This window comes from Lampetra fluviatilis, chromosome 57 (genome assembly GCF_964198595.1).
Source record: "Lampetra fluviatilis chromosome 57, kcLamFluv1.1, whole genome shotgun sequence".
NCBI lineage: Eukaryota > Metazoa > Chordata > Hyperoartia > Petromyzontiformes > Petromyzontidae > Lampetra > Lampetra fluviatilis.
This window is the reverse complement of record NC_136331.1, coordinates 5,906,485-5,927,992: the sequence shown is the minus strand read 5'-3', so window position 1 is coordinate 5,927,992 and position 21,508 is coordinate 5,906,485. Positions and strand designations below refer to the sequence as shown.

The following is a 21,508-nucleotide window of genomic DNA, read 5'->3' as shown; positions in this document are numbered from 1 at the left end:
TGCACGCCTGCGCTCCGCGCGTTGTACCCGTCAGCATGAATGGGACTTGCCACCAACATGTGAGTGAGTGTGGATGCCTTGTCTGCCATTAGCCAGTGAGTGAGGTGGGGGGGTGGTGGAACCACGTGGGTTCCGCCCCCCCTCCCAACACCTCCCCTCCCCCACCTCTCCGCCCAGTCTCGCGCCGAGCGCACGCGAGGGAGCGATCACGTGGTCGTGCCTGCGGCTAATCAGCGCGCGCGCACGCGCCCACTTTCCCCCTCCCCCACAACGTTGGTGAGAGGCGGGGCTCTGAGATGGGCGGGGCTTGCTTGCAATGACGGTTTGCCCCGCTTGCTTCCCGAAGGCGGGAAACCCCCAACAAGCCATAATATTTCGATTTAAAGCTTTCGTGACTGCAGGGATTCATCTTCTTGGTTCTTTCGGTAAAGTCGCGTAGAAGGGAAGTAATAAAATAATAAAAATAAAAAACAAAAAGTCAGACCCCACCTCAAATATGACGTCACAAAGCTCTGCCCCCCCCCCCACCAAAAAATATCAAACATGCTTCAAATCGCTTTAAACTATTGTCATTGTAGTGCGTATTTAATGTGCCGCTGCACTCTGATGTAGGAGAAAACATTTATTAAAAAGTCTATTTTATTAAGTAGAACGTGTTGCCTATATGTATTTAAAGTTGCGCATTTTGATGTGACGTCCCATTTCTCAAACCCCCCCTCATCACACATCGTCAAAAATGTCTGACCACCCCCCCCCCCTAGGTGCGTGACGTCATTCATGGACGGCCCCTAAGAGCCATCACGTGATATCATAATCAGAATATGTATTGATACTGGAGGAATACGATGAGCTATAAAGCTATTTTTTTCACGGATGGTCCAGTAGGGGCACGGGGTCAGAACGTGACAACAGTTACAAACCACGATCGGATTTTAAATGTATAAGAAAGGTAAACAAATAATTTACAAATTAAAAAGCAAATACATATTCTTGGTTCTTTCGGTAAAGTCACGTAGAAGGGAAATAATAAAATAATAAAAATATCAAACAATAAAAATTCTCACGACGTTTCGACTGCAACACAAGCAATCATCATCAGGTGATTGCAACACAAGCAATCATCATCAGATTGGGTTGGGAGGGGCTGGGTGGGGAGGGTGGGGCTGGGTGAGGAAGGGCTGGGTGGGGAGGGTAGGGAGGTACTGGGTGGGGAGGGGCTGGGTGGGGAGGGGCTGGGTGGGGAGGGTGGGGCTGGGTGGGGAGGGGCTGGTCACCCCGTGGTGCCCTTATAAAACTCAACGTTTAACCTACTCACGCCGGCTTGTGCCCACCCTCACAGTCGGCCATATTTGCGGAATACACCACGCCGCCGTTGACCCTGGCCATTGACCGAGCAACCCAACGTTCCTACCAGCTGCCTCCGCAGGAATGCGTTTGACGAATGGGTTGAGTTTGCGTTATTTGTGCGTGTGCTGGACTGCCAATGTAGAGCAAGCATCACCAAATAAGTTTCCAGATATTATCGACACGGACACTCTCCGTTAAGAGATTATTCCGATGAATTTAGATTATTTTGGTGCGATAAATATACAAATGATTGGGGCCACTTTGTTAAGCTATCATTTGTGGTCAGATCGCTTCTCAAAAAACAAGTGAATGTCTCAGTGGGCTTTGCCTGGTTGGATGGGATGGTTGAATGTTGTATTTGTTTGTGCTTGGCTGATTTCGGTAAAACCACGTGACTTTACCGAAAGATCCAGGCATATGAATCCCTACAGTCACGAAAGCTTTAAATCGAAATTTGTCCGATTTGTTTATCTTTCTTGTACGTTGCACTCCGATCGTGCTTTTGTAACTGTTGTTGTAACGTTTTTACTCCGTGCCCTTACTGGACATCTGTGAAAAAAAAGAGTTTTATAGCTTATCGGATTCCTCCTGCAGTATAAATACAGATTCCGATTCTTCTGATATGGGTCCCAGGTCGAGTAGAAGGGGGCGTGGTTTAAATTTCACGAACTGGCGGTGATGCAACCACGGCGCTTGTGCCAGACCAGGTGCACGTGTAGAAGGACAGACCCAGGTGCCACGGGTTGAGTGACCGAGCCGACTGGCAGATGCACCACCTGTGCCCCCCCCCCCCCCGGCGCTCCGCTCATTGTTGCTGTGAGCGTCGTTCCCCTGCCCCTCCGCTGTTGTTGCGGAGGGCAAACAGCGTCCAACTTCCATGTCGCCTCCTCCACGACCCTCCTGCTCCTCCTTGCTCCTCCACAGAGGCCGATCTTGAAGACCGCAGCTGCTGGGCAAGTCCACTCGGCATTAGCTCCGTCTCTCCTCCACCCACCCACCCACCCGCCTCCACCCACCCACTTCTGCAATATTTTGCTGTCTTTTCTTGGATTTTCTGTTTGCACTTAGTCACATATTCACTTAAAGATGTTTTTTTGTTTGTTGCGGTTGCACCCGATTCAAGAGCCGAATGGCTCACAGGGCTATACCTAATAAATGAGCTTGAACTTGAACACCTCTGTCCGGCCAAACAGAATCAGCTTGGGCCACGCGACGCGGGCTACGTGACCCAGCCAAGCCTCCTCGCCTGCGTGCCCCCCACCCCACCCACTCCCTCACAGCCCCCGCTCGACGCCCCGCCCCCTTTCTCGTCACTGCCTCTCTGCCACCTCCCACCCCGTCACGTAGCCCCGCCTCCTGTCCTTCTCTCGTCCCCACCTCCACCAATCCCGATCAGCCCCCGTCTCTTCGCTCACCAGCCCCTCCCCTCCACTTTCTAGCCCCGTCCCTTACATCTCTTCCTAAGCCACGCCTCCTCGCTCTATGGCACCGCCCCCTTTTTCTCGGTCCCCGCCTCCACCAATCGCTGCCGTTGCAGACGGAAACCAAACCCGGTCAGCCCCCACCCCTTCGCTTACCAGCCCCTCCCCTCCACTTTCTAGCCCCGCCCCTTACATCTCTTCCTAAGCCACGCCTCCTCGCTCTATGGCACCGCCCACTTTTTCTCGGTCCCCACCTCTACTAATCGCTGCCGTTGCAGACGGAAGCCAAACCCCTTCGCCGCTCACCAGCCCCTCCCCTCCACTTTCTAGCCCCGCCCCTTACATTTAAGCCACGCCTCCTCGCTCTACAGCACCGCCCCCTTTTTCTCGTTCCCCGCCTCCACCAATCGCTGCCGTTGCAGACGGAAGCCAAACCCGGTCAGCCCCCACCCCTTCCACCCCTCCGGCCGCCCCTCCCCCCCCCGCTGTCGTTGCCTCCTCCCTCCTCCCCCATTACAACAACGACAACGAAGACGAGAGGACAAACATCGGCTGCGAGCCCCTCTCCTCCATCCGTCGTGACGCCCATCGCCTTCCCTCCCCCCCCCAGCAGCAGCAGCCGCCGCCTGCATAGCGATGCCGAAGAGAAAGGTGCGTGCCTCTGGGGGTTGTTGTTGTTCTTCTTCTTCTCGGGCGGGCGGGCGATGGCGGTGGTGGTTGGCGGCCTCGGCGGCTATGGTGGTGGTGGTTGACGGTCGCTTGAGGAGAACGGCGGCGGGCACTCTCGCCCGTCGGCCATGTTACAAAGCTTCGCCTCGGCCTCGTCTCCTCCTCCTCGTCTCCTGTCGCGGGTTCTCCTCAGCGCCACGTTTGGGCCGTGGCGCTCTTTTTGTCGTCGTTGTCGTCGTTGAAAGTCGCTTGCGCGCGGTTTGGCGGCGACGGTTGTGGTGGTTGTTGTTGTTGTTGTGGTTGTTGTTGTGGTGGTTGTTGTTGGGAGTTTTAATTAACGGTGGCGGGTTTGGTTGGTGTTTGTTGGTGATGGGGTTGTAGAGAATAACAACACTGGCCCACCTCGGCTGCTTTGCTCTCACCAGCCACAGCTCAACGACCCACACACTAGGGTGGTGAGGGTGGTGGTGGTTGAGGTTGGTTGGTGTGGGTGGTTGGTGTGGGTGGTGGTTGAGGGTGGTTGAGGGTGGTTGGTGGTGGTTGAGGGTGGTTGGTGGTGGTTGAGGGTTGTGGGTGGTGGTTAAGGGTGGTTGGTGGTGGTTGAGGGTGGTTGACGTTGGTTGAGGGTGGTGGTTGAGGTTGTCGGTGTGTGTGGTTGTGGTTCCGCGTGTCGGAAAGCAAAAAAAAACATCGTAAACCCACGGGCCAGAGCCGTCAAATCCACTGCTGGATGAAGGCTGCGTCGTAACGATAAACTTCACAAAACCCGCGCTGTTTACCCGGTATTCTTGTCCCGTCAGATTGAGTTTTAAACCGCAAAAAAACGTTTTTTTGCCTGTCGATTTGTGTGTATGGCGCGCTTCTCTCCTCTTGCGATGGGACTTTGTAGGATGAAGGGTTGCGATTTATAAGAGGCACGGGGGGGTGGTCCATTGGTCTGTAACAAGGTGGGCGGCTTACGAATCGCCGCTTTGTGAGGTTAGCGAAGGTGTTCTCTTGCCCACCTTGTTTGTGAGAAATGAAAACGACTCCGCACGCCCCGTGGTTTAAAATGCACGTGTTCAATGTAACTGTTTGAGCACTAGTTGCACTTTGTGGTGTGCAACTAAGGAAAGAGGGGGGGGGGACACCAGAGAGTGTTTTACAAAAGTGCAATCGTGTCTGCGGTGCTGTGGATTTTTTTGGGTTTTTTTTTACGCAACGGCTTCGCGAAGTGGCATTGCTTCAGAGTTACCAGGCAAGGTCATCCAGCAGTGGATGAATGCAATGGGGGGCTGCGTGCCGACACACTGCACAGGTGTGGTTGTTGTTGTAGTATTATGTAGTTGTAAGACGAATTGCAATAGCGGAGTGCTTGCAAATGGGCACGACTGTTGTTACCTTTGAGGTGGTGGTCTGTCAAACCTTCTTGCTGAGTGAGCCACGCTCGGAATTGATTCCTGTCCACGTGAGAAGTCGTGTTTGGTTAAAAGTTACACAACTTGGTTTCGTTATTAAAGTACACGACGCGTGGTTGCTACTAGTGTTTTTTTTGTAATTCTGACCGCAAACATTGGCGTGTTAATGATGATAATAAGCGCGTACCGGTGATGTGACGTGTGGTTACCGTGGCTGGTTTCCATTGTTTCCGTTACGCGTGCAGACAATACGTTTTAAACAAAACCTCATTGGTTTTAAGTGCAATTAAATATGATTGTTAATCCACTTATATTTGAACTTAATTATTGACTGAAACGAAAGGGGGAGTCTGGGCTTCAGCCCTAACGCGACACTGCCGAGTGTTCAAACGCGTCGGCATGATCATATATTTGTTGTTGTTTGAGTAGTCATTATTTATCTTCATTTGCGTTGCCGTTTGATCTCTTGTTTTCCCCTCCTCGGTCTTTTGATGATGTGATCTGGTGAAAGTTGTTGCTTCAAGTGCGATGCGCTCAGCTGCCGTGATGTTTACTTGTTTTTGCGCGCGCGCGCGTGTTTCAAAAATCGAACTTAACGAAGTTAATTCTTCGTGTTGTGCTTACAACAACAATAACAATGTCGCGGCCACCTTTTAAACTCTCAATGCATCGATGCATTGTGCACAAGTCGTATGTTGTGGGATGATACAGCTTCGGAACGGTGGCCACATGAAAATATGAACGAGGTTTTTTCGGTAAAGTCACGTAGATAAAAATAATTTTTTTTATTTAACTTTCATTAATTTTAATTTTTATCTACGTGACTTTACCGGAAAAAACCTAAGAATATGAATCCTTGCAGTCACGAAAGCTTCAAATCTAGAATTAATATGAACGAGGTCAACTTTGCGTTTGTGTGCAAACTTTGCAATTGCGTTTGTGTGTTCATCGCAGACGTTTTGAGAAATAGCACGGCTTAATTGATTGCTCGATGGTAATGACCTTTATTGAACACTGTAAATGCCAGGCTTATTTGTAACGTGGATTAGTTTTTTTGTGCGCGTTATGTTTTTGGTGGGGATTAGCAACCTAATAATCTAATAGGTTTAGCATCCTCTTAAAAAACCTACGCGGGAAACGGCGGCGTCCGGGGTGCTTGCAAACGAAAAGGGAGGTATAGCTTTAAAAACCCGGACAGGTAAACGAGTCTTTTAAGTGTTCGGCAGACAACTTTCTGCAACCGTAGAGTCCACCAGAGCCTTCAAAAATATAAAGTTACAGTACCATAAAAATACTCGTGTGTATCGCCTTTTTAAAAAAGTTTAAACTTGGACTCCAGACACAAGAGGCAATAATCTTCTCGGTTTGGCGGCGTGTCTATTAATAGAAAAACGCTGCCCGCAGAGGTAAAACCTCTGGTCTGGCATTGGCCGAGCGAGGCCGGAGAGCGACGGAGGTAAAACCTCGGAGCCTGGCACCACGAGAGCCGAGGCCTCTGCCTCCGGAGGGAAAACCTCTGGGGCTGGCAAGGCAGCCGGCGACGCCGTTCGAGAACGTTCCCGGGCGCGGTCCCATTGGCCGCGTTCGAAAAAGTGCGCGCCGACGTCACGCCGGCGGCGACCAATGGGAGGCTTTCCCGCCAAGCCTGACGTCACGCGCGCTTGTAAACACGGGGTGACGGCTCTGCTACGGTCACTCCACTGTTGGATGGGAATTATTATTTGGTTCTTTCGGTAAAGTCACGTATGAAGATAAAATAATAAATAAAATAAAATACTAGCATACGACGTTTCGATTGCAACACAAGCAATCATCATCAGGTATAAATTAAATAATTTAATTTATAATAATTTAATTTATACCTGATGATGATTGCTTGTGTTGCAATCGAAACGTCGTATGCTAGTATTTAATTTATTATTGAATTCTACGTGACTTTACCGAAAGAACCAAGAAGATGAATCCCTGCAGTCACGAAAGCTTTACATCTAAATCCATCCACATCCTACCAGGCAAAGCCCACCGAGGCATTCGTTTTTCAAAAGCGACCTGGCCACCACAAACGATAGCTCAACAAAGTGGCCGATCACTTGGACATTTAGAGCAGCAAAATAAGTCGTCTTAACGTGTCTCTAAAAGGATGAAGACTGCCTCGAGGTTTATCCATCTCACTCTTTTGCAAAGTAATAACCCACCTCGCGTCCTGCAGCACACGAGCTGATTTGAGCCACTTGGCTTGAATCGGGGTTAAGGGTGTCTTTGTTGTTTTTGTTGAGACGAACCGTATTGTGTTTGAATGTGAAGCTTTGTTGAATGAGGCGTCATGCATGGATGCATCGGCGATTATAACCTCCCGTAAAATAGTTCAGCGATGTCACATTTCGTTTATATACGTGTCTCCATGTAAAAAAAATTAAAAGTATCTGAATATTTATACAGGACGAATCCGATGAGCTCTAGAGCTCTTTTTCCACAGCTGTCCAGTAGTAGTATAAGTATAACCTACCTTAGCTTACCCATAATAGATGTTTTTTGGGGTTAAATCACGGAAATATATAAGTGTCGTTAAAACCCGCCACCACCCGACACAGCCAACTAGTAAGGGTTGTCACGTAAACAGAACGTGCCAATTCGTCACTAGTACAGCACACCGGTTGTGTGTTGGAGAGTCAAGCCACAACATTTATAAACGGAGTACGACGTTTCGCCAGTAATTACTACTAGCTTCATCAGGCCTTAGCTTAGTTTTGCCTTCCGAGTTCATTAATTTGAGTATCACCAATCTGTGGGGAAGTGAGCAGTGATTGTTATGTGGACAGACTGCTCTCCACTTTGTCAATGTGGAATTTCCGCCACTTGGCTCAAGGCCGTCAGCGTGCTGCACGAGATGCAGTTGAATAGGGGCTTACACTAACTGGTTTAGTTTGAACTGCTGCTGTTGATTATAGATGAAGGGGAGATGGAATTTTAGGATCTAGTAATAGGTTTTTACCCTTTTAACTGGTACAAAATCTGATACCTTTATACAAGGCATCATGTTTGCAATAACCTCAACACAAGAAGTCAAAATGCAAACAAAAAGAAACAACTCTGATGATGATGATAATGATATGCACTGTCCTTGAAGTTGATTGGTCCACACCCGAGACAGCTTTCTTTAGAGCCTAGTCTCCATTGGTGTTGGACCAGATGACGCCAAAAGGCGTACAACTCAAATCAACTTCAAGGACAGTGCATATCATTATCATCATCAGAGTTGTTTCTTTTTGTTTGCATTTTGACTTCTTGTGTTGAGGTTATTGCAAACATGATGCCTTGTATAAAGGTGTCAGATTTTGTACCAGTTAAAAGGGTAAAAACCTATTACTATATTTTGCCACTGGTAAAGGAGATCTCATAGTGTAAACTTTAGGATCCTTTACACAATAGGCCACTGACATGAAGTGGGAGCGTGGGGGATGTAAGTTTGAAAAGCAGAGAATGTATTCTGGGCTTGTGACAAGAAAAAAAAGCTAAAATTACGTAACGTTAATGGTAGAGTGGTAAAGTTTCTGTAATATATTTTTTCAACGCAACCAAAATGTATTGTTGTTTACTGTCATCACGCGAGTACCATTTAGTGTTACACCAACTGATTTGCTGGATTGTCTTTTATTTAACCAGGTAAAAAATATATATTTTATAATTCGTAGAATGTTGAGTCAAAATTTGAGAAATATGTTAGGACTTGGACACTGACACAGTGACCTGCTGTTGCAAAGAGTTCCCCGGCATGCTTTCATAATCCTCAGCAATAATGAAAAGCTAGCAGTAGTCCTAACTGAACTGTATGTGAACTGGATCCAGTGACTAGAAAGCTAGGCTGTACACCTGTGTGATGCTGCATTGACCTACTCACCGACTCTCTTCTCTGAAGCACTTGCATGAATGTTATTTGTACACTTTGCTCATTTCACTAATGGTTTCTGCTTTGTGTCTTTCAGTCTTCTGAAGGGGAAGTGGCAGAGGTGGGTACTTTTCATTTCAAGTCCTGACATTGTACACCGTTGGCCAAGATTGCATTACGACGTTTCTGTATCATTGCTGGCCACATGTTGACAGCGTTTCCGTGCGTGCGCAAAACCAACCACAGGGATACTGCTTACGAGCTTAATTTGTTACTCACTGTCGGTGGAAATATAGCCCAGTGTTGCATTTCACACATTCAACTTCACAATGCATACGAAGCCCATAGTTGAGCACGTCATGGTGTGCGCTTTTTGTTCAAACCAACCCATGGTCTTCTATCCCTAGCCGCTGGTCGTTTAGACGCGCAGAACCCCCATAGCATTGCAGGGTTTGTGTTGTTTTCTGGCCACATATTGACGGCCTTTCCACGCGTGAGCAAAACCAACCGCAGGGATACTGTCTACGAGCTTAATTTGTTTGCTCACGCTCAGTGGAAATCTAGCCCAGCTTTGCATTCCACACATTCAAGTTTTTTGTGTTTAGTTTGTCCTTTCCCACACCTCCGATTAGCACGGTTGGCTATGTATGGTGCGAAAGAAGTTCAACACGCGTACATGTTCACAATGCATACGAAGCCCAAAGTTGAGCATCTCACGGTTGCAATAACGATGCAACTAGGCGTAGCGTTCCACCCCCTGCCCGCCTGTGCAGCTACAACATTTCTCCCTGCGTTTTTGGTGATTTGCTCCCTCTTCCTTTTCCCTTTGCCCACAGCCTCGGAGACGCTCTGCCAGACTGTCCGCGGTAAGTGCATAATCCGCTTCTGATTAACCAGAGGAATGTGCTTAGCGCGCAGAGTTTGTGTTCTTTTTTGTCGGGCGGGCGGTGTTTTTTTTTCCGTCGTCGTTTAAACCAACCGTGGCGTTCTATCCCCAGCCCTGCCGCTGGTCGTTTAGGCTAGCGGATCCCTGTAGCGGAGGGGTGGGACCGCGTTTGCTTGCATCTTTTCGAACGCGCACGGCTAAGTTTCCCGCCTCCTCGTCGTGGTTATGTAACGCTGGAGCCCGTTTAATACGAAGCGTCTGCTGTTGCATAAGTCGAGTTGACTTAAGGGATTAGGCCAACACGGTTACTACGTGTTGACCCCCCCCCCCATGCTCCCTCTTTTATGACAGTGCTGTGGTGGACAATAAAGAACAACCATAATAGCATTTCATTGTGCGCAGCTATGGCTGTGGTGCATTATTCCTCTTGTGTTATTGTTTTGCGTAACGTGTGTTTCCTGTTGCTGAATTGAGCGTAAACGTATTTTTTTTTGCGGTGTCATTTTTAATATTTAATGATTGTTTTTGCCAGTGCATGCCACTGGTATTTGCCTGCAGTGCCCTTGAGGCTCAGAGCCACTGGGCTACCAGACAGCAGTCGACAGTACTGGTTTTGCGAGTGCCAACCACATGTTTTTGAGTGCGCCAATGAGCACAGGATTTTGACCAAACACCTTTGTGCTAGACGCCATGGAAGTGATATTCTAATGGAACTTTTGAGGACGGAGGAGGCGTGGTTACAAGGCGCTTGTGCTGATATTTTGGCGGTATTTTTCCCCAGACAAGTGGGATTTATTGTCGCGGCTGTTTGGCAGTTGTTAAATCCTTTATATTAAGTTCACTTGCTTGCTTGCTTGTGCGCTTACGACCGTGCAAATCTTTCGGTCGTTTTTTAACCCACTTCCCGTGATCCAATCGAGCTGACATTTTGCACACATACACGTTGTGTCTGACAATTTATTTTCGTGAAAAAAAAAATTCCAAAATTTTCCACTTTTTAGGAAAAAAAAAATGTCATATTTAATTTAAAATACCAATGTGATAAAAATCAAACTTACTCAAGAAAAACAGAAATGAATAATAAAATAAAACCGATGCCACGCATATAAAGGATTTATAGTGAAAAACTTTGTTTTTACGGGTTAATTTTTTAAAAATTCAAGCCAAATGACGGTGGATGCTTGAGTGAGCCATGCCGCAGTGGACTGCAAGCCATGTGCCAAGCGTCGATGATTCGCTTGAGGAGATATTCCTTTTGCTCAAAATTACAGAAGAGCATTTACAATGCTTGGCCGAGCGATGACAGTGAGTGTTATTCATGGTTCCCAGCTAAGGTTGAAAGCGTTGATGCGTTTAGCTCAGACTGTAACATTGGGTCACTAAGGCTCATAAAGATGATTCTATATAAATGGCGTGTGAGCACAAGGTTTTGGGTGCTATAGAAAATGGCCCAAATTGGTCATCTGGTGGCGTGCGACATCGTCATATCTTTGTGCGGCTGGAAATGTAACATTATGGCTGGTTAAATTACTGCTGTGGATACGCGAATTTTGGAAATCATTGCACAAACCCTGCATGATGTGCTTGAATTGTATTCTCTATTCAATGTATGGGGAAAGCTTGGTGTTGATGAAGCCGAGGCTCCACGGTGGCGAGATGTTAACTACCTTGCCTACTATACAGGAGGTTGTGGGTTCGGTCCCGACCCTGACGCTTGTATATTTGGAGTTGCGTGGATTACTCCGGGGGGGGGGGGGGGGGTGTCCTCCGGTTTTTTCCTCCATATTTTGAATCGACATCACTCATTTAGATTGTTTGACTGCTATAAATTACCACGTGATGATGAGCCATTTTCTTGAGCTATCCTTTGTGATCGGTCGTTTCTGAAAAAGAGTTGTCAGAGCTCAGTGGGCCTTACGTGGTAAAATAAAAAAAGTTAAGTTTAAAATTTAAGTCCTCCAGTCGAGACTGAACTAGAGAGCAATAGTGTACACAAAGTGTGACTTAAATTTCGATTTAAAGCTTTCTTGACTGCAGGGATTCATCTTCTTGGTTTTTTCGGTAAAGTCACGTAGAAGGGAAGTAATAAAATAATAAAAATTAAACATAATAAAATAATTATTTTATTATGTTTTTTTAAATAATAAAATTATTCTATTATGTTTATTTTTAATAATAAAAATAATTATTTTATTATTTTTATTATTTTATTACTTCCCTTCTACGTGACTTTACCGAAAAAACCAAGAAGAAAAGTGTGACTTGAAAAGCACTCTGACCAATGAAGACAATCAGTAGGTGGCCGGGTGGCTCAAGAGGTTGAAGCGCTCGACTGGCACCGTTGGGATTCTGGGTTCGAATCACGGCGGCCGCCCGGTGGTTATGCCGGCGGGCTCTCAAAGTGAGGCGCGGTTGATGGTCTCAGGCCGGCCACCAACGTGAATTGGGACTGCTGGTTCGGCGGGTCGTTGGGTGAACTCGTGGGCTCTGTTCGTTCGTTGCAGAGGCCGTCTCCCCCCAAGCCAGAGCCCAAGCCAAAGAAGACACCCACCAAGGTGAGAGGGGGGGGTGGATCTGTAGGCACGTGTGTCGTTTTGAGGTTCTTGTTATGGCGAGAGTGATAAGCGGAACCCTATCTTGGTGCTTTCCTTTTTGAAGGAGGCTTTTCAAATGTAATTAGAAACATGCATTTAGACTATTTAGATTATTTTGCCGCGATAAATGCCCAATTGGTAAGCCACTTTGTTGAGCTATTATTTGTGTCCATGTCGCTTCTGAAAAAGAAGCTAATAGCTCTGTGCTTTACCTGGTAAGATAAAATAGTTTAGTTTTATTAGTTTTTTTAAGTAATTAGTTTACCGTTCCAATACTTTGCACTCCTATCGTCTTTTGTAACTTTCTGACCCACCCCAACCGGATATCTTCATAGCTCATGGGATTCCTCCACTATAAATAAATATTCTGTTTCTGATGTATGTATGTGGACTTCTTTCGCACCATACATAGCCAACCGTGCTAATCGGAGGTCAGTCTAGATGAATATCGGAAGGAGGAGCGCTCGAGACGGCCGCAGAAGTGCATCTGAAAGCGCGCGATGTGGTTACCACCATCTTTGTTCAATGGTTAGCCAGAAGCCACTGCAAGGATGACCGGAGTTTGCGTGATTGGGGTTATAATGCAAGGCCCGAGAACATGGCCAGCACAACTGAGACCCCGAGTTTTTTAATCTGGGTTTTGGCCACCCACTGTGTATGTTGTATTATCCGGTGGATGATGGTTTAAGCTTGGTTGCCAATGGCTGCATGAAAAGAAAAAAAATAGTGCTATTTGGCTTTTCACTTAATTCAGTATATGTCAGCTTTGCAGATATGTGACACACACATTGACAAGTGTGGATACTAAGCCTATTAACCCCTTCCTGTTCAAAGATGTCTACAACTTGGAGGGGTGGTTGCCCCTTTCACCGCTCAATCTCGGAACACGCAAGCGGTTAGCATTAGTTTTATTTAGGGAGGAGTTGCGCTGCTGTTTTTAAAGACACGGTACTGTACTCGCCGCAGAGATGGGTAGCAACACGACCGCACGCCCTCCCGCACAGCCTTTTCAGATTCCATTCGGAATTGGTTCCGGTCCAACGATGTACGCGTACGGAAGCAGAACGGGTAAGGAACAAGCCTCTCGATGTGACTTTGTGTTTTTTGTTTTTCCTCCTGTCACCAACCTCGGTGGGGTTGGGGTACTTGCGGTGGGTATTTAGCGAAAGTCAGCGGAGGCTTCCGAGGAGAACCGGGACAATGAGGAGGTGGAGAGGATGGAGGAGGAGGATGCCGCTGCCGGCGACGCCCTGGGTTCCGACGATGTGAGCACCTCCTCGGAGAAGGTGTCCGCAGAGACCGCCCCTGCGGAGAACGGAGAGAAGAACGGCGACGAGGTGGGAGAGAATGCGACGTCGGGCAAAACCCTCTCTCTGACCTTTGACTTTTTGTGAAAGTGAAAACTATGGGCCAAATAGCTGCTGGCGTTGAAATAGATTTTTTAAGTGGAATTTTTGTTCCTTAGGTTGCGGTGTACGTGAGCGTTTAAACTCAGGGGGGTGAATTTCAAATGAACTGGGCTACTGGTCGTCTTCAAGAAGTCAGTTGCAAATCCGATTGCATTGGGTATTGTTGAGTTGTGGGCAGATGTGTGAAGAGGTGGGATGTGCGAGCAGCTTTCGAAAATGAATCGCATACACAAGTCGGATTTTGGGCAAAAAATAGAGCCGTTTGCCCTTGCATATTTGTCCAGTAACCGACTTGACGACTTTACACTGTAGACAAAAACCAATGCAAATGCCTAAAAACATTGGAAAATGCTATATAATGGTGGTGCCAACAGCAACAGCATTGGCCAAAACGTGCTCTTGATATTCACCTTAAAAACACATTCCTGCGGAGGGAGCTGGTAGGAACGTTGGGTTGCTCGGTCAATGGCCAGGGTCAACGGCGGTTTAGTGTATTCCGCAAATATGCCCGACTGTGAGGGCGGGCACAAGCCGGCGTGAGTAGGTTAAACATTGAGTTTTATAAGGGCACCACGGGGTGACCAGCCCCTCCCCACCCAGCCCAACCCCACCCTCCCCACCCAGCCCCTCCTTGCACGACGGACGGACACAATAATCCCCTGTGGGCTGGTGGAACCAGTGGGTTTCTACCAGTATGAGGCCCATGATTTCCAGGCTGGCTCAACTTTATTCTCACAAAGCAGTGCCTTAACTGCACCAGAGCAATAACTTGCCGGTACAATCTGAAAACGTGAATCGTTCATCAGACATCGGGCGAATGTCTTTGTCGTGTAAAGTTACAGGTCCTCGAGGCGATAACTTATTTATTTTCTTAGGTTAGGGTGGGGCAGAGTAGAGTTGCAAAGTCTTCAATTCTCACTCCTCTCTCTCTGTGAGCTTGAAGATGTAAAAAATTCAGACGTCGGGTATTCTTTTCTAGATTGGTGGATAAATTAACCAGGCAATTGGTGCCCTCAACAAAACAGGCCACCACGGTGGCGAGATGTTAATTACCTCGCTTGGTATATTGGTGGTTGTGGGTTCAATCCCGACCCTGACGCCTCTGTTTGGAGTTTGTGTGTTCTCCCCGTGGTCGTGTGGATTTTTTTCCAGGTCCTCCGGTTTTCTGCTCCACATTTAGAATCGCCGTGCATTTAAGATTATTTGGTTGCTGTACATTTCCACAGGATAAGCCACTTGGTTGAGCTATCATTTGTGGTATCTATGTTGCTTCTAAAAAAATAGCTAAATAGCTCAGTGGGCCTTACCTGGTAAAATAAAAATGGTTTAAATCTACAATAACACAGACCTTTTGCCAGCACTTTCACGCGTTTGGTTTCTGCTGAATTTATTTAGAATCTTGTGAGCAGCCACAAGTGGGGGAGACTAAATCTCCACGTGGGTCCCACTCACTGCTGGGGAGTGTTTCTGAAAATCGGACGTTGAGGCTTTTGCTCGTCAATGACCTCCGGAGTGTTTCTTTCCGTGGTGCTCGCTCGAGAGTTTCAACTTGGCGGCTGGGAGGCGATTGACTTTCGCGATCGCCACTCGGCGCGTACCACTGTTGTGCACGGTGTTGAAACCCGATCGGGCTTGCGGACCAACTACAAACATGCCCCCAAATGTCTTTGCTTATTGTTTTGCACGATTCCCCTTTTAACTTTCGTCGCTTTTTCCCCTTGCATGTCAAGTGCAGTGCATGTTATACTGTTACTCTTAACGATAAAGGTGTCTCTTCTCAATGTTTTCTCCAAAAGGATGGCAGATTGCATGGCTTAAGTTTGCAACAGGGGGAGGGGGGGGTGGAGGGGGTAGGGAACCTAAGGCCCCCCCACTTTATTTCATAAAACACGAGGCTGACGATTTCCAAACAGCCCCCAAACAATATTTACCTGTCATGGGTGAGCGTCAAAGCCAAACTAATTGTGTACGAGAGGGCGACGTTTCTTTGACCCAGCAACACTGCATTCCTATTATCGGAAGCCTCAGTCACTGCAATGGCCTCCGTTTAGCGCGGTCGGCTACATACAGTGCTAAAGAAGTTCAACATACGTATATCTGTTAATGTGTTTGGCCCACGCCAAATGTAACCTCAGTCGTATTTGGCTCTCGGTAAGGAAACGGTTTCCCAACTCTGTACTTAAACAATTGGCCTAAACTGCAGCTTTAGTGTGCACTTCAAAATATTTGTTCGTGCCCGTGACAGTTGTAGTTGTTTACCTCGGAATGCATCCTTCTGTTCGCCGTGACACCGCATGGCTTGACCCTCAATCTTCCTCCTCCTCTTCCCTCTTCTCCTCCTCTCCATGAATCCTCGAACCGACCCCACCCCTACCCCCGGGAAGATCTTGGTGTCGCGCACGTGCGTGTGCGTGTTCCCTGCAAGCGATTGCCGCAGCTCGCTTCCCCTGAGCGTTGCCGGCCCCTCGGCACCAGGGAGGGTGATGCTGGGCATGAGTGGTGACGGTGGCGGCGGTAGGAATGTCCTTCCCGGAGTGTGCCTCCTTTTGTGTTCCCGCGTGTGCGTCGCAACAGGGGGGGGGGCTCAAATTAGTGTAGGGCACTGCGGTGGCGTTTGCATGTCTGTCTGTCCGTGGTCGCGTGGATATTTTTCCCCTCTACGTTTCGAATCGGTATGCGCTTTTAGAGTGTTTGGCTGTTATAAATTTCCACGTGATGAGCCACTTTGTCGAGCTATCATTTCTGGTCCATGTCACTTCTGCAAAAGAGTTGTACAGCTCAGTGGGGCTTACCTGGTAAACTTAAAAAAAAGTTTGCAGTGCCTCTTGGTCCTTAGGCTGAAGCAGTTTGACCTTGCGTGTGTAGAATGAGGTCAAATTCAGTTTGTGTGGGCGCTTTCTGTTGCCACTTGTTACCTGACACTGTCGTGGATATAAAACAAGTGGGGAAAAAATCGCCGGCCACGTCCCCCCATTGAGGAAGCAACGAGCATTAGAGGAGGTGCTCATGAACATTTGCGGAATCTTGAGTCTGCAAAGGCCACCTTCCTACGGCATGGACTGGTATATCGGTAGAACGACAGCCTCTCGCTGTTGACTGCCCACAAAGTGGTGCTTATTTTATTGCCAAGAGAAGAACGATAGGGCGCTGATGGACGCTTTTTAAAACGCGCAACAGATCTGATGTCAAATGTAATTCATAATTGCAATCAGAATTCGACCAATATTCCCCTTTCTAATTATAATTGACTCGGGGGTCTGCATCTGAAAATCCCCTTGCAATGAACTGCATGGTGAGTGTTTGGATACAGGGTGGCTTACTCACCTCAGGAATAATAATAATTCTATTATGAGTGAGTTTATTTTCACGTGGAATTTCATGTTTGTTAGACAGTTGTTTGGTAACGGCTGGTAGGCAACCCTCAGTTTTTTTTTATGGCGTGGACCAAACTGTTTGAGGATTCGGCAGTCCTGTGACCCGTCTTGTAATAAAGATAATCGAAAGTCATTTTCTCCCGGAACTGGTACGACAGTCGTAAGGAAATTTCACTGGATGGAAGACGACTCTAAAGCACAGATAGCTCTTTAGGCTTGGCTGTGCGGCCTGGGCGGTCTGACAGAAATGTTAAACTTTTGTTATTTGGGGAACAAAAAATAATGTAAAGTCACTGCCAGAGTGGCTTTGTAATGTGACTGGAGTGACGTATTACACAGTGCAGGAGTCAAGCGACAAGCTAGATGCGGACGATACGATTAGTTCAGCAATCGACTAATTGCCTCCGATTTCCTGCGGTGCCATCACTCGAGTGCATCTGGCTATGACTGAAAATGTATCGGTCTCATAGGTAATGCTCCAAACTCGTATTGGACAGCCCAGCCACACACGAAATGGGTGCATATCAACTACAAGCTGCGAGCAGGTTTTCTGTGTCGCATCTTCCTTAATGTCATCTTCTTGGTTCTTTCGGTAAAGTCACGTAGAAGGGAAATAATAAAATAATAAAAATAAAACATAATAAAATAATGTAGTAATAAAATATAATACAATCATATAATATAATAATATAATAAAAGAAAATACTATAAAATAATAGAATATTTTATTATTATTTTATTATTTCCCTTCTACGTGACTTTACCGAAAGAACCAAGAAGATGAATCCCTGCAGTTACGAAAGCTTTAAATCGAAATTCCTTAATGTCATTCAACAGAATCAGAATATGCATTTATACTGGAAGAACCCAGTAATCTATGAAGCTCTTTTCTTTCACCGATGTCCTGTCGGGGCTCGGGGTCAACTTTACAACAACAAACAGTACAAACACAAGACAGGAGGGCAAAGTATAGGCCAGGGTAAACAAATCACTTAAAATTACATGTACACAAATAAAACAACTGGCCACGAGAATGCTCTTATCATAAATTATTGAAGCCACGCTGCCTGCAGCGCTGTGTCGAAACACAGCGCCACCTTTGAATGCGCCGCCGCTTATCAAACTAAACTGTTAAACTATTTTTTATTTTGCGAGCCGTAAGACCCCCACTGGGCTGCGTAGCTCCTGCAGAAGCGAGCTGAGCTATCACAAAAGACAGCATCAAGTTTGTCACAAATGATAGCTCAACAGAAGTAGATTAGCATCGTGGAAATTTATAGCAGCCAAATACTCTAAACGCGTGATGTTGATTTCTAAATGTGGAGGGAAAAACCGGAGGACCCGGAGTAAAAATCTTGCACGACCACGGGGAAAGAGAGAGACATACAAACTCCAAATACACAGCTACGGTCTTCGGGGTCGGGATCGAACCAACGAACTCCTGTATAACAGGTGAGGTAGTTAACATCTCCTAGCCACCGTGGTATCACTGCAGGCGCAGCACGTAGGTTAATCATTAGCGACTTAGCTTGCTGCCTCTTGGGGGAAGGAGGTGTCAAAATTATTGGATCCCACCTGCTCTTTAGTGGATTTCTGAAAAGGCAATTGACGCAATGCCTCCATTCATTGTCCCGGAGCAATGAATTTAATGTTGGCTCAATTGGACGAAATCTTGCAGCAGTGTATGTCTCCAGTGTCCCCGAATTTGTCAATTCTGTAATGAGGCTCGATGTGAGTTGACCTGGATTTTTAATAGGCTGCACGTGTTTTTGAGTTAAGAGTAAACTTGTTTTCGGGATGCACGGTTGCTTCACGTTTTTATATTTCGTGGCTACGCCTGGCGTTTGCACCTTTGAAAATCCGTTACCGACTGCCTTGGGTGATGCTGCTGCACGTGTGTGGCATTGCACCATTGCCTCGGTGGCCAACTTGGGCACGTGCAGGCAAACACTTTAAACATAAACTAGCCTCCCACACAGTTAACAAGCAAAGTGAAACTTAACACTCGAGTTTGGTGAGAGTTGCATGAAAATGCGCAGCTGTAGTTGGCTTTATATAAAAAAAACTCTTTTTTTTGGTTCCTTTGCATGCAATTGGCGTTCAAAATTTTACCGGCTGCTGTGCATTAACCCTGTGCTCTAACAAAACCTGCTATCGGCCCTGTTTTTAGATGATGAGGTTTCACTAATCCCATGGGTCGCTGCTGCTGTGTGCAATGCTGTCTTTTTTGCCGTGTTTTTTTTTTGCTGTGTTTTGCTGTGTGTGTGTGGTTTGCCTTCTGTGACGGCCAATTTGCTTGCAGCTTGTTTTTCTTTTTCAAACTCGTGATGCTTGTTTGTTTCGAACGGGCGTGGCGGCATCGGCCGCTGCGCCTTTGGTGTTCCCCTTCTCGTCGTTTTAAAAATGTTGACGTCAAAGTTGACGATGTGAGTCAACGTATTAAAATCGGCAGAAGGAAGTGTGTGTTTTAGTCGGAACCTCGGTGAACTAGTTACGCGCAAACGGCAAACCTGTTGCCCTGCACGTGGGTAATTCATGCCCCTAGAAAATATGGTGAGATGTGTGCATCTCTCACAGTATTGTAAGCCTTGTGGCGTTTCTGGCGGTGGTGGGCGGTGTGGATTTAGAAATGTCGTGGTAAGTTGGGCAGTGTTGTTTAAACGGCACCCAGCCTCGTGCAATCCATTCATGGGCGATGGAGGGCATTTGCGAGTGCATGGGGGTGAAAGTCTTCTCTTGCCTTCATGTTGGGGAAGTGTTTGAAGCTGTTATTTCTCAGCTGATGTAACAGCACCGTTATTTTTTTTTCTCAATGTTGTTGGGCTTTTTAAGAACTTTTTCATCCCCAATGGGCAGATATGAATACATTGGTGGGGCTTTACTTTCAAGATATTTAATGAAAATTAACCGAATGGTTACGTCGACAGCAATGGGGCTTGCGAAGATGTGAATCTGGCCCTTGGATTTTGCTTAATGAGGTGCGATCGAAGCGTCTCCGTGACCTACATTCCATTGGAGTGGTGCATTTCTTCTGTGCATTTTGGGTCAAATACTCTTCGATCAACCCTCTGATGGCCTGACAGTGACCTGGTCTGGCTGGTTTATCCTTGCCTCTGAGAGTGCACACGGGGCTGAAGCGTTGCGTATTTTGTGAGTTTTTTTTTTCCACGTCTCTCATTCTGCGATCGTTCGCGGTCGACTCTGCGCGTTTGCCGAGCCGCGTTGACCCGCTCCGTTTTGTTTGCGGGAGGCAGAAATATTTATTTTCGTTTTAACTCGCGGTCAGACGCTCCGTTACAGCACGCCTGACGTGCATCGCCGCCTTTCATTTGAATGCAACAGCAATTCAATTACCGCGAGGATACGAGCGATGAGCGTACGTGCGTTGAATGTCTTTGCGCGGGTGTTTTTTAGGCGGCAAGCGCACGCTCCGGTTAACTGGGGGTCCCCCCGCCCTCCCTCCCTCCCTCCCCCTTCCCCGTTGCGCCGCAGATGAAAGCGAAGGAGGAGCAAGCGGCGATTGAGAAGCCGGCCGAGAAGGAGCAGCTGGCCGCCACCGTCACCTCCGCCGCGCAGACGCCACCGGCCTCCCAGCCCAAAGCGTCCGCGCCGGACGCGGTGAAGCCCGCTCCCCCTCCTCCGGCCAGCGCCGCCTCGCAGGCCAAGCCCACGCTCCCCCCCAGCGAGCCGCTGACGCCGGCGGCCCCCCCGGCGGTGCCGGCGAAAGCCACGCCCCTCGTCCCACAGGCCCCGCCCGCCGCCCCGCAGGCTCCGCCCGTCGCGGCGCAGGCCCCGCCCCCGCCGGCCAAGGCGGCGGCGGCGGCGGCGGCGGGGGGCGGTCCCCCCCGCGGCGAACGCGGTGGCGGCGCCGCCTCCCTCGGCCCCCCCCGCCGCCCCCCCCCGCCGCCCCCCCACAGGCGCCGACGCTGATCCTGAAGGCGCCGCCTCCGCCGCCGCCGCAGCAGCAGCAGGCCCCGCCGCCGCCGCCGTCCGTGGTGGTGCAGGCCCCGGCCCCCGCGGCGCCGGCGGCCGTGGCCGTGCCGGGCCCCGGCCCGACAATGGTGGCGATGCCGGGCCCTCCGCCGACTTCGGAAGGAGGCGTCATTAAGGCGGCCGAGTAAGAACGTCGAGACGACGCCATCGTCGCCGCCGCCATCGTCAGCGCCGCCATCGTCGACGCCACCGTCAATGCCCGGCTACCGTTTATTTTAATCGTTCTCTCTCTCTCCCTCCCGTGTTGCGTGTGCGCGCGTGTGAGACAGATAACAGCCATTGGATTTTTCTCTGCAGCTGACGCCGATTTGTGTTGAATCACACTAGCTTCTTTGGATATAATTTTTTGTTGTTGCGGCTAGTTGCATACAGACTTCTCTCTGTTTAGAGCATAACCGATTTTTAGCACCTTTCCGAGATTGATTTTTTTGGGTACCTTTTACCGCTAGAATATTGGCAGCGTTCACGATTTTTATTTTTTAAACGTAGATAATTGAGCTTTTCTTTTTTAGGCTATCTGTTTGGGATTTTT

General features: G+C 48.1%; 1 protein-coding gene across 1 annotated transcript; it reads left to right on the top strand.

Annotated features, from left to right (window-relative positions):
- Positions 1 to 3,269: 3,269 nt before the first annotated feature.
- Positions 3,270 to 20,913, top strand: LOC144950369 (uncharacterized). Its single transcript, XM_078880484.1, has 6 exons — positions 3,270 to 3,419; positions 8,818 to 8,841; positions 9,557 to 9,586; positions 12,111 to 12,161; positions 13,364 to 13,537; positions 20,476 to 20,913. Exons 1-6 carry the CDS (start codon positions 3,405 to 3,407, stop codon positions 20,911 to 20,913), a joined length of 732 nt encoding a protein of 243 aa, XP_078736610.1. The 5' UTR covers positions 3,270 to 3,404.
- Positions 20,914 to 21,508: the final 595 nt, after the last annotated feature.

Bases quoted from the DNA above. Each gene is read 5' to 3' on its own strand.
- LOC144950369 (XM_078880484.1), top strand. The intron at 8,842-9,556 runs GTGGGTACTTTT...CTTTGCCCACAG, and splicing joins CTGAAGGGGAAGTGGCAGAG to CCTCGGAGACGCTCTGCCAG. The intron at 9,587-12,110 runs GTAAGTGCATAA...CGTTCGTTGCAG, and splicing joins GCTCTGCCAGACTGTCCGCG to AGGCCGTCTCCCCCCAAGCC.